General features: G+C 49.2%; 1 protein-coding gene across 1 annotated transcript in view; it reads right to left on the reverse strand.

The window, feature by feature from the left end:
- LOC119978346 overlaps nt 1-13,513 on the reverse strand; it is a 439,995-nt gene that overhangs the window by 15,177 nt on the left and 411,305 nt on the right. Inside the window, exons 71-73 of the mRNA XM_038819919.1 lie at nt 9,729-9,851; nt 4,462-4,603; nt 533-709 (exon numbers count right to left, since the gene is read on the reverse strand). Of these exons, the coding sequence (XP_038675847.1) occupies nt 533-709; nt 4,462-4,603; nt 9,729-9,851 (442 nt within the window). The remainder of the gene's footprint in view (nt 1-532; nt 710-4,461; nt 4,604-9,728; nt 9,852-13,513) is intronic.

Here is a 13,513-nt window from a genome sequence, read left to right on the forward strand (position 1 = left end):
GAAGTCAGCAGCAACATTGCCGTCCCTCCAACCTGGAGATTGTTCACCAGGACCTCAGGAGGTCAAGAATGGAGAGTGACAAAACACTTACAGGTGCCAATCCCACACTGACTTTGCTAGTGCCCTTTCATAATCGGGCAGCACGGAGGCAGAGTAGTTAGCACTGCTGCCTTACCAAGCCAGGGTTCTATTCCAGCCTTGGGTGACTGTCGGTGTGGAGTTTGCACCTTCTCCCTGTGTTGAGTGGGTTTCCTCCCGGTGCTGCAGTTACCTACCACAGTCCAAAGATGTGCAGGTTAGGTTGATTGGCCATGCTAAATTGTCCCTTAGTGTCCAAAAAGGTTAGGTGGGGTTACTGGTTTACGGGGATAGGGTAGGGGCGTGGGCATAGGTAGAGTCCTCTTTCAGAGGATCAGTGTGGACTCAATAGGCTGAATGGCCTTCTTCTGCATTGTAGTGATTCTATCATTTCTTGTCTTTGCTTTCAAGCCAATTATGTGCTTAATAAGTTGAAACAGAAAGGGAAAATTACCTTGTTTTTTGAAGGTTTCCACCAATGAATTAATAAGTGAAGGAAGTTTTGTAACAATGGGCCTATTGCAGTCTCTTTCTTCAATAATGAAAAGGACATCTGCTAGTTTTAATGCCAGCCATTGCTTGTTATCGATCGCATCGTCATTCTGCATGCTGTCACTGTCTTTGCCAGCCACTGCAAGAAGAAAACATATCAGAGTACAGCATACCAGAGTAAATACTTTGATTGCCTGCCATAGGGGATAGAACCCCTCTGTTGGATACGGTTAATCTGAGTCCCTAAATTACACGACTGGTTGATACTCTGAGATACTTTGTAGCAACTGCCACAGAAAGTAAAATGAACCTCAGAGATGCCAGAAATTATTGTTTTACAAAATAAGTTTGGAAAATATTTATAAAACCCTCTTGCTATATATCTGGAAACTATGAGCCTTAACCCTAGATTATCGGTAGTTCCTCCTTTTAATAAATTTTTTATCTACAGCTCTGCTGCCCATTTCCAATCACACACTGAGTTCTGTGCGCCTATTACCCTTGCTTGTTGGCCTATATTTTCTGTTATGTGGTGCTTTGATCTTAAAAGGTTCTTGTTTTTTTTGCCAAATCAATCCCTATTTCTGTAATCTCCTCCAGCCCCGCAAACCCATTAAGATAACTGTACTCCTCTAAGTGAGCATCACGGATTGTAATTGCTTCACCACTGATGGCTGCGCCTTCCGTGATCTGGTCCGTACGGTCTGGAATTCCCTCCCTAAATCTTTCCACCTTTAAGAAATTATGATCCTTGAAAATGTCTTTCCTCCAAACAGTCATTATCATTACAGAAGCAATGGCGTAGAATTTGATAATGCTCACTCTTCCACCCACCGGGAGTTTTCTGTCTAGTCTATGCTCTCCTGAAGACACTCGAGTTAAACTGTCCCAGCTGTATCACCTCACTCAACCTAGCGACTCCATGGTCTTATATAGGGTACAGAAGAGATTTCAAGGAGAGATGAGAAAGGCTTGGATTGTACTCCTTAGAGCAGAGAAGGTTAAAGGGAGATTTAACAAATGTATTCACATTCATGAAGGGCTTTGATGAAGCAAGTAAGGGAAAACTGCTTTCTGTGGTAGAACGGTTGTTAACCAGACGACACAGATTCATGGTAATTGGTTGAATAACCAGAGGCGATTTCTGGAGAATGGTTTTTCGGTTGTAAATTCTTATGATCGGTGATGCATTACCTAAAAAGAGGTAGCAAAAGCAGACTGAATAATACCTTTCAAACTGGATAAAAGCATTAAGGGGAGAAAATTGCAGTGTTATGGATAAAGCTGAGGGGTTTGGGCCTAATTAGATAGCTCTTTCAAAGAGACAGTACAGATATGATGGACCGAATGGCTTTCCTCTGTGCTGTGAGATTATCCCTGAAACAAAGATACCAATTTTCTCACTCATAAAAGTAGGAAAATATACACCATGTCCAGCGTTTCACAATGCCCCCGCATCACCCACCCCGCCCCCACACTCCGCCAGTTTTTATGTGGGGTGGGGGTGGACAGGGTGGGTTTGGAGCATGAAGTGGAAGGAATGGGATTGATTATGGATTCCTGCCCTCCCCAACCATACAGCAATTTTATGTTGGGACAGGAAATGCCTTGAACAAGTATCCTGCCTTTGCCCCAGTTGAGGCCCTTAAGTGGCCATATATTGGTTAGTGGTCAATAATTGGCCATTTCTTACCCACCTTTTTAGGCTGGTGGGAGGATTGAAAAGGTTGGGGGGGGGGGGGGGGAGAAGAGAAGGTGGTAAGCCTGAATATCAACTGACTTAGACGGGAAGTGGAGAAGGGGGGGGGGGGGGGGGGGGGGGCTATAATCAGAAACCCCCTTCTGAAGTTTGCACACCCCCCCCCCCATCTCTTAGGGTCTGGTGACTTCCAGAACTCCCCTGCCACCGCGCGGCCTCTTCCCCCAGAATGCCAAACTGGCAGCATGGTAGCATGGTGGTTAGCATAAATGCTTCACAGCTCCAGGGTCCCAGGTTCGATTCCCGGCTGGGTCACTGTCTGTGTGGAGTCTGCACGTCCTCCCCGTGTGTGCGTGGGTTTCCTCCGGGTGCTCCGGTTTCCTCCCACAGTCCAAAGATGTGCGGGTTAGGTAGATTGGCCATGCTAAATTGCCCGTAGTGTCCTTAAAAGTAAGGTTAAGGGGGGGGGGGGGGTTGTTGGGTTACAGGTATAGGGTGGATACGTGGGTTTGAGTAGGGTGATCATTGCTCGGCACAACATCGAGGGCCGAAGGGCCTGTTCTGTGCTGTACTGTTCTATGTTCTAATCCGATCATCCCCTTTGTGGCCCACATTCCCTCCCTACTTCCCCGTCCTGGGACCCCTTGAACTTTAAATCTTGGCCTCTGGTGCCAAGACTTAATCATAGGCGGCCTCAAGCATTTCCTCTTCGGTCCATTGCAGCTCTCACCACTGTAGGGACTGGAGAGTTCCAGCATATCACTTTTCTGCCAAGTGAGGGGTGCAGGTCCCTCCCACCTGCAGCCAATTAACAGCAGTCATTCCAGTCTGAAATGGCTGCCAGGGGCTTGGAGTTGGAGGAGGGAAAACATTGGATGGCAGGATGCGAGACCCCATATGGAAAAGGATAACAGAGACATTTATTACCTTCCCTCAATCACCACCCTGCTTGATGCAATACCAAATGGCTATTGCTGTTTTCTCTTCCACTGAGAAGAATCGTGAGGCACTGTACCAAGGAATTAACAATTGGTAAGAACCCTTTCAAGATAGAAAGGTGAATTGGGGTGTGCCACACAGCCACGAAGAATAAAGTTTAAACTTTGAGAGGTCCAGTGCTTTTCACCTGCTTTCAAGAAAGCAAACAAAGGCCAGTTTCTTTTCGAATCATTGAAAAGTTACGGTGCAGAAAGAAGCTATTCAGTCCATCGTACCTGCACCAGCTAAAAAAAGAGATAAAGGAAACCAGACACTTATTTGAATCCCTCTTTCCAGCACCTGGTCCATTGTGGTGCTGGGTGCAGCACTTCAGATTCAGGTCCAGGTACCTTTTAAATGCCGGCATCTCCACATCATGGCCTTTTAAATGAGTTGAGCGCTTTAGCCTCATCTACCAATTTAGGCAGTGAATTCCAGACTCCCACCACCCTCTGGGTAAAAAGGTTTTTCTTCAGCTGCTCTCTAATCCTTCTCTGAATCACCTTAAACCAGTTTTTCCTGCCTACCCAGTCTAGGCCCCTCATAATTGTGTACACCTCAATGAGGTCACCCCTCAGCCTCCTCTGTTAGAAGGGGGAAAAAAAGCATATCCAATCACTCCTAATAGCTGCAATTTTCAATCATTAGCAACATTCTTGTGAATCTCCTCTGCATTCGCTCTCCAGGGCAATTATGTCCTTCCTGTCATGTGAGTGACCAGAACTGTACATAAAACTCCAGCTGTAGCCTAACCATTGTTTTATACAGTTCCATCATTACATCACTGCTTTTTTAATTCAATACCTCTCCCAATAAAGTAATGCATCCCATCTGTTTTCTAGACCGCCTTGCCCACTTGTCCTGTTCCCTTCAAGCACCTGTGGACATGCACTCCAATGACTCTCACTTCCTCAACCCGTCTCAATACCCTCCTGTGTATTGAGTATTCCCTTCCTTTGATTGCCCTCTTCAAATCCTCACACTTTTCCAATTGAGCACAGTAAGAAGTCTTACAACACCAGGTTAAAGTCCAACAGGTTTGTTACAAACATGAGCTTTCGGAGCACAGCTCCTTCCTCAGGTGAATCATTCTGTGCTCACCCCAGTCCAAAGCCGGCATCTCCACATCCTGTTTTCCAATTAAATTTTACAGTAGTTTTCTGATTTAACATTATCATTTTATCAACTGATTGATGAAAAGTAGCCAAGGTTACCACATTGTGATGGGATTTCCAGAGGAACAAAATTCCTGTTGCATAAGTGGACAAAGGCAGCTGCCAGGTTACAGCCTGGCTGAAGATCTGAGGATTCACACATGTCACTCAGGCACATGTCATAGAATGGAGCGGGATCTACCTAAAAGTAAGACAGAAATGCACAAATTTCATATTATGAGGCTTACATTAATAACTAAAATATTCATCAGAAAATAAGATCTGAGGATTTAAATGTCAAACCTTCCTTTCTTACCTACCTTCACCAAAACTACTTCTCTGCCTTTCAGAATATAGTTCACTTAAAAAAATCAAGTTAAGGAAGAAATGGCTATGGGCGAGATTCTCTGGCCTCCCCGTGGCATGTTTCCTGACAGCGGGATCGGCCCGCCATTGGTCGGTGGCGGGAATTTCTGGTCCCGCCATTGTCAATGTGATTTCTCATTTAACCCAACCCCTGCCGCCCGGAAAATCCACAGTGGGATTCACCATTGGAGGGACCAGAAGATCCTGTTGGCAAGAACAGCTGGAAAATCCCCCTCAATAATTTTTGTGCAGACACAATTAGAAAATATTGACATAAGGCTGATATATTGTAAAACAATGTAATTAAATACATAGGGTGGAATTTTCCTATGGCGAGATATTCCACTTCCGCCCAAATGAACGGACCTTTGAATGGCTCGCAGCATTTTCCAGCCCCACCACACGGGAACATAAAATTCAGCATATAAAATAGGCAGGAGGCCTTGGGGCCTTTTAACATAGTGGTGGACTTCCAATTCCTGAAATAATCCATGGAATGCGATTTATAATGTTGTTACCGGTACCTATAACTCAGGCATTTAAGGTATTGGACGAATTTCTCCGTTCACTCGACCAAGTGCTGATGCTGGGACTAAATTGCGTGCGGTTCACTGCAGCCACCAAGATGGCTTAGCGAAGACCTACCCTCAGGGTGGGGAGTCCGAGGTGGACCCACAGCTCAATGCCAGTGAAGAGCGGAGGCCTCCCTCTTCCCCAGCTTGGTCCGCAGAACCAAGCCTGCCCTCATGAGCAGCACCTGGGAGGTGGTGACAGAGGCCGTCAGCGCTGCCGGTCTCACCAGGAGGAGCCAGCTGGTGATCTGGGGGGTGGGGGTGAAGGGTTACTGATGAGTCCTCTGCTCTGAGAGGGACAGAAAACCAGGGAGGGCTCTGTAGGCCGAAGTGCAGGTGTCCTCTGTTTGGGATGAGCTCTGATGATCCCCTGCTTGATCTACAATGGGGCAGCACTTCTCAGGAGCGTCATAACTGGTGGGTCCTGATGGAGTTGGCCCTTGATGAGACAACTGGGGCGGGATTCTCCGGTAACTGGCAGGAAGGCCGTACTGGTGCCACAGAGTGGCGTGAACCACTCTGGCGTCAGGCTGCCCAGAAGATGCGGAATCCTCTGGCACCTTCGGGGCTAGGCCGGCGCTGGAGTGATTGGCGTGGCGCCAATCTGCGCCGAAGGGCCTCCACTAGCTGGTGCGAGTTGGCGCATGCACAGGAGCGCCAGCGTGTTCCCAGAACTGCTGGCGCAATTCCTGCGCATGCGCAGTGGGTTTCTTCTCTGCGCCGGCCATGGTGGAGCTTTATAGCGGCCGGCGTGGAGGGAAAGAGTGCCCCACGGCACAGCCCCGCCCGCAGATCAGTGGGCCCGGATCGCGAGCCAGACCACCGTGGGGGTCCCCACGGGGCCAGATCCCCCCACGCCCTCCCCTGGAGAATCGCTGGGGAGGCCTCTGCCAACGGCCCCCGACCGGCGCAGCACAATTCCCACCCCCGCCAAAAAACTGGCGCCGGAAAATTCGGCAGCCGGCGTCGGGGCGGGATTCACACCCACCCCCCGGCAATTCCCCGGCACAGCCGGGGGTCGGAGAATCCCGCCCCTGGTGTATGAGGATATCCAGAGGGGAAGCTTGGATGTGCTCCCAGGTGACCAGAGGCCTTCTGAGCATTCAAAGGACACCGGAAGCACTCAGAAGTGTGAGCAATCAGGAGCCTGTAAGTTGCACCAAAGGGGTGTGTTTAAAAGACAGACAGCAGCAATGGTGGTCTGAGCCAGGCCATCCTGATCCCGAGGGGGACACCCAAAGTTCACAGACTTGGCACCAAGTTACTACCCACTACTGCCCCTGGCCCGGGCACCATCCCCAGCAAGCCCAACAGTTTCAATAAATAAATAAATAATCTTTCTTATTTTCACAAGTAGGCTTACATTAACACAGCAATGAAGTTACTGTGAAAATCCCCTAGTCACCACACTCCGGCATCTGTTCGGGTACACTGAAGGAGAATTCAGAATATCCAAATTACCTAACAGCACGTCTTTCGGGACTTGTGAGAGGAAACCGGAGCACCCGGAGGAAACCCACGCGGACACGGGGAGAACGTGCAGACTCCGCACAGACAGTGAACCAAGCCGGGAATCGTACCCGGGACCCTGAAGCTGTGAAGCAACAGTGCTCACCACTGTGCTACTGTGCCGCCCTATGATTTTTCATTGTTATTTTAACCACTCGGTCCCCCTCCGCTGCCTTGGCATGCACTCCCCGTTTGTAAATAATAGTAGTAATTCACGTCCACAAGACGCCCGCCTGAGCAGGGTGCCCACCTGCTAATCATATTTACCAGTGCCCCACCAAACATCGTTATTGCTACCAGTGAGGTACCAAAGCATGGCGCTCAGATCGACGTCGGGTGTGGACCTTGATATTGGCCAGACACCCGATTTTCCGCCCAATCGCGATTCACCTTTGCAGTGTCGGAATGTGGAGAATTTTGCCCATTGTGTTTTATTGGGCTGGATTCTCCGGTACCCCAGCTGCATGTTTTCCGGCAGTGCGCCATTAGCTGGCAGAGAGATTCGCTATTCACGCCGCTTGTCAATTGGATTTCCCATTGAAGCCACGACACACCGCCAGGAAACTCTCAGGCGGGGATGTGCGTGTCTGTGTGTGTGCGTGCGTGTATGTATATATGTATGCATGTGTTTGTGTATGCGCGCTAGTGTCTGGTGGTGAAGGTGAATGAGCAAACTGACACTGGGCATAAGGCAGACTCACACTCACCCGTCCCTCACGCCAACACACTCACCCGTCATTCACCCTCTCACATATCCATCACTCAACCCTACACACAGCCCCATACACTCACACATCAGTCATCCCCACACCCTCACATGTCACTCACTCCGACAAACTCACCCACACAGTCACTCGCAGACACACTTACCCATCAATAGCTCACTCCCACAGATACCCATCACTCACTCACTCCCATACACGTACCCGTCAATCACTTCCGCACACTCATGTCACTCACTCCCACACAGTCACTCATTCCCACACACACAGTCACTCACTCCCACACACACAGTCACTCACTCCCACACACACAGTCACTCACTCATTCCCACACACTCACCTGTCATTTACTCACTCCCACATACCTATCCATACACTGTCACTCACTCCATAAACACACACCATGGCCGCAATTCTCCCAATGGGAGACAAACAGCCGACGCCGGAGTGAAATCCGGAGTGTTTCACTCCGGCGTCGGAGGCCGCTCCTCGCCCCCTATTCTCCCCCCCCCCCCCCGGGGGGCTAGGAGTGGCGGCGCGTGAATTCCGAGCGCCGGCCTTGACGCTTGCGTCAAAGCGGCACGCCAGGAATGGCGCGGCCGGCGGTACCTAAGTGACATCAGCCGCGCATGCGCAGGTTGGCCGGCGCCAACCCGCGCATGTGCGGTTGCCGTCTTCCCCTCCGTTGCCCCGCAAGACATGGCGGCTTGATCTTGTGGGGCAGCGGAGGGAAAAGAGTGCGTCTTTTAGAGACGCCGGCCCGACGATCGGTGGGCACCGATCACGGGCCAGACATCTCCTGAGCACGCCCGTGGTGCTCGATCCTTCCTCCGCCCCCCACAGGCCCCACACACAGCGGTCGCGCGCAGTTCACGCTGGCAGCGATCAGGTGTGGTTGGAGCCGGCATTAACCGGTCGGGGTCGGCAGGCCGCTCGGCCCATCCGGGCCGGAGAATCGCCAGTCGCCTGTTAGAAACAGCGAGCGGCGATTCTCCAAGCGGCCTGTCACAAAACGCGACACGCCATTTTTGGGGGGGGTGGGAGAATTGCGGGGGGTGCCAGGGCGGCGTGGCGTGATTCGCCCGGCCCTCCCGCGATTCTCCCACCCGGCGTGTGGTGCGGAGAATTGCGCCCCATAACTCTGCCACTCACTCTCACACACAGTCACTCACTGACCCATGCACACACACAGCCTCAGTCACTCAAACACACAAACACTCAGTCATTTGCTCACACAGACCCACACAGTCACTAGCTGGCACACACTCCCTCAGTCACTGTCTGCTCCCAGTCCCACCAAAATGACAAAACCTCAACCTCCCTGGGCCTGATTTTAATTTACCCTCCCTGGCCTGCCAAGGCCTTGCCTTGCCTGTTCTCAACATATCGGCTTCTTGGGGCTCTGGCTTCACCACACCTGGCTTTCTGAGTTCCAGGTCCAAAGGCGTCCCGCCTCCCGTCGCCGAGAAACATGCCATGTGGGGAGGAAAATCCCCCCCAATGTTTTACTAATGATATTCATTATGGTTTTCCTTTTAACTCATAGAAAAAAAAAATCATATAATGTACAGTGCAGAAGGATGCTATTTGGCCCATCGAGTCTGTACTGGCTCCCGGAAAGAGCACCCTACCTAAATCCACACATCCACCCTATCCCCGTAACCCAGTAACCCCACATAACCTTTGTGGACGAAGGCATTTTATCGTGGCAATCCACCTAAACCTGCACATCTTTGAACTGTGGGAGGAAACCGGAGCACCCGGAGGAAACCCAGGCAGGCACGGGGAGAACGTGCAAACTCCACACAGGCAGTCACCGGAGACCGGAATTGAACCCGGGTCCTTGGAGCTGTGGGGTAGCAGTGCTAACCATTGTGCCACCGTGTCGCCCCAATACATTTATAACAAACCCTTATTCATACCAGTTTATCTCCCTACAGTCATTTGACTGATTCAGCCAGTGGAAGGCAGCTGGCAGGCTGCAGGCCTGGGATAATTGCTGGACTCCTGCAAATTTTGGGACATTGACTTTTTTTTGAACACGTCCTGGTGATGTCTTATGAAGCACAGTTTTATTTACGAGAGATAAGGTCATCATTAAGATGCAAGATAGATTAAAACAGAGTAGCTCTGCCATTGCCATGATGCAGTAACTTACCACTCGGAAACAATTTCTCAGTGGTGAATAGGTGCCTTTGAATAACGCTTTGCAGATGTATTGAAAGGCACTGCCAAAGCATAGCTTAATCTTCCTGCCAGTCGTGCGACACGGTCCATCAATCTATTGAAAATGGAGGAAAAATGGTCAAGATCACAGCATGCAGACAGTTTGCAGCATAGAAAGAGGCCACTTGGCCCATCGTGGCTGCGCTGGCTGACTTCCGGTGGGGCAGGATGATCCTGGCCTTGGAATTCTTAACACCAAAGTCAACAGTCTAACCTCAGACTCAGCAACAGGTTGGAGTCAGCATTTTCACGGATCTACCAACGAATCAATTGCCTCGTCCCCTAGCCTGCAGATGCACTTATGTACCTGGGGCACAATGCATTGATACACGGGGACAAATAAAACATCAATAGCCTGGCTCGCTGCTGAGTGTGCCCTGACACAATGCACCCAGACCGGCCCCTGTAATGAATTTAAATTGCTCTGGTTGAGCGGAGGGTTTGTAATGCTGTCTCTTGCATGTAACCAAAGTAAAAATAGAGCGTCTTTTTAAAACAATTCTTTTTTTCTCCTTAACATTAGCAACCAGGAAAACAAATCCTTCAGGAGCTAAAATAACCTCCAATATCTTTCAAAAAAAATGTTTCTCTCTGACTCTTTGGACAATATTCTCCGGCCTCCCAGCCGCGTGTTTCGCAGCAGCGCACTGTTCTCTGGTGTAGGGATTCTCTGCTCCCGCTATTGTCAATGGGAATTCCCATTGAAGCCATCCCACACTGTCTGGAAACCCATGGGCGAGGGTGTACTGCCAGTGGACCAAAGAATTCCAGCCCTTATATCAATTCATGAGATGTGGGCATCACTGGCAAGGCTAGCACCTATTGCCCATCTCTAACTGCCCTTGAACTGAGTGGCTTACTATATTATTTGGACGGCTGTACCTTTTGGCTGTAGGCCATGTGTTGTTCCTCGTGTCTTAATAAAGCTCGCAGTCTCAAATGTGGAGAAGATGCTTTATTGTGGGTTCGTTCAGTTTCCAGAGCTCGACCTAGAACTACCTTCCAGTGCTAACTACCAGCTTTGCTTGCTGTGTCCTGCTTACCAGCCCGCCTGCTGTGAAGAGTGTGTCCTCACTTCCTGTCCTGATCTATTTATATGGCTCTCCCGTGCTCCCTCTAGTGGTCGCTCAGTTGTGTTGCATCTGGTTAACTTGTGATCACCACATCCCCCTTTTTCTCTTAACATATTTTCTGAACATCGTTAAAGAAAATTGTACATCCTGTCCCAGTGTATTTATAGCTCTCCCGCTCGTGTTTGCTCTGTTGTTTTTGTATCTGGTCAATCTACGATCACCACATCCCCCTCTTTCTCATTACATAGTTTCTGTACATCATTAAGGAAAATTATACAAAACAGTAACTTATGATATGCGTATCTATACAAGTGATGATGCTATTGCTTTAGTTAACAAAGCCAATGTATTTATATGTCCAAACTTAATAAACACATTTATGAGTCCAAACTTGATGAATTTGTTCAGAGCTTTTTTTTTTTTCTTTTTGTTGTTGATGACGTGGTGATATTGATATTGCAAGTCCGCTGTGAATGTTGCTGGTGTTCCTTGTTATCTTAAGTACCCAATGCGTCATCCCGAGGTGTTTGCATGGTCACATCACTGATGTTGACTGGCATGGACTTTTTTTTGTGCTTGTGGTGTTGATTTATTGTCTCATCCGCCTTGGATGCTGGTGTGCTTGCTTGTTCTGGAGCAGACGTGAGTTTGTGCGATTCGTTGTCATCCCATGACATGTTTGTAGTCTTGTTATCGTTTTGCAGTGTGCTGTGGCATCGTCCATCATGTGCCAAGTAGTGCCATTGTGTACAAGTCGTTGTTTCATTGCTGTTGTTTCTGTCGTTCCTGTTTTTGTTGTTTCCGTTGCCGTACTTGTCGCTGTTTTTGTCGTTTCCGTCTTTGTTGTTGTCGCTATCTTTGCTCCTGACTTTGTTGTGTTTGTTGCCATTCTTGTTGTTTCTGCCTCTGTCGTTGTCGCTATCTTTGTGCCTGACGTTGTTGTTTGTCTTGTTGCGCTTCATGTTGCTTTTATTCTTGCTGTTGTCGTTCTCGTTTCTGCTGTGCTTCTTGCTATTGTTGTTGGTCTTGTCGCGCTGCATGTTGTTTTGTTCTTGCTGTGTTTCTTTTGACTTTTGTTTTTCTTGTTATACTCTATGAGTGTCCCGAGTGGATAATTTGAGTCATTGAGCATTCCGTCTCGCGAGTGGTGCGAATGATCTGATGTTGCATCGGTGCAGGTGACATCAATCAGTTGTGGAGAATTGGATTCCGCATCTTTGCTTTCTTGGTGCTCGTCTTCTCGCGAGTGGTGCGAATGATCTGATGTTGCATCGGTGCAGGTGACATCAATCAGTTGTGGAGAATTGGATTCCGCATCTTTGCTTTCTTGGTGCTCGTCTTCCGGAGTCAAAGTCTTCTTGATTACATTTGACGCGGTGTCTGTGGACTCTCGGCGCTCCTCTTCTGGAGTCCAAATCTGCATGATTTCAGTTGACGTGGTTTCTCTAGACTCTTGGTGCTCCGCTTCTGGAGTTAAAATCTTCATGATTTCTGTTGATGTTATCTCACTGGACTCCAGGTGCTCCTCTTCTGGAGTCAAAATCTGCATGGTTTCTTTTTGTTTGATGTCTCTGGACTCCAGGTGCTCCTCTTCTGGAGTCAGAATCTGCATGGTTTCTTTCGGCATTGTCTCTGTGGACTCCAGGTGCTCCTCTTCTGGAGTCAAAATCTGCATGTTTTCTTTTGGCGTTGTCTCTCTGGGCTCCAGGTGCTCCTCTTCTGGAGTCAAAATCTGCATGTTTTCTTTCGGCATCGTCTCTCTGGACTGTTGGGTGGCCCGACTCTGTGCTTCTGTACAGACAAGCTGAGAACTGTCAGTCTCACTGTGATCCTGTACGTCGAGTGCGAGCACCTTGTCACTGTTTTCGCTCTGTGCTTCGGTACAGACAAGCTGAGAACTGTCAGTCTCACTGTGATCCTGTACGTCGAGTGCGAGCACCTTGTCACTGTTTTCGCTCTGTGCTTCGGTACAGACAAGCTGAGAACTGTCAGTCTCACTGTGATCCTGTACGTTGAGTGTGATCACCTTGTCACTGTCTTCGCATGCAGTGGGCAGAGGTGCATTGTCTTCTTCTTGTTCCTGTGAGCGTGTTGGACTTTCATAGTCCGCTCTTTCTTCTTGTTCCTGTGAGCGTGTTGGACTTTCATAGTCTGCTCTTTCTTCTTGTTCCTGTGAGCGTGTTGGACTTTCATAGTCCGCTCTTTCTTCTTGTTCCTGTGAGCTTGGTAGACTTTCATAGTCTGCTTGCGGTTGCTCAGGTACAGCGGGTTTACCTTCATGGTCTTGTTCATGCTTGGTGTCCGCCCGGGAGTGTTTGCTTGCATCCCTGTTGGCGTCTTTCATCACTCGCACTGTGGAGCCTGTCATCGCTCGCTCCGTGGAGTCTTCCTGTGCTCTCTGTGTGGCGTCGTCTTCGTCTTGGGTATTGCTGTCATCCAATGTATCGACGAGCTGCCATGGCACCATGATGTTGGATTCATCCACCATGAGTAGAGTCGTGTTGAGCTTTGCAACGGTGTCGCTGATGCTGTGATCAGCATGTCCAAATAACTCCTCCATGTCTGAGTAGTATTCTTTGAAACCCATTTCATCTTCGTTGGCTTCTTCTACCACGAGTTGATTCGTGTTGAACTTTGCGACCGT

This window comes from Scyliorhinus canicula, chromosome 15 (assembly GCF_902713615.1).
Source record: "Scyliorhinus canicula chromosome 15, sScyCan1.1, whole genome shotgun sequence".
NCBI lineage: Eukaryota > Metazoa > Chordata > Chondrichthyes > Carcharhiniformes > Scyliorhinidae > Scyliorhinus > Scyliorhinus canicula.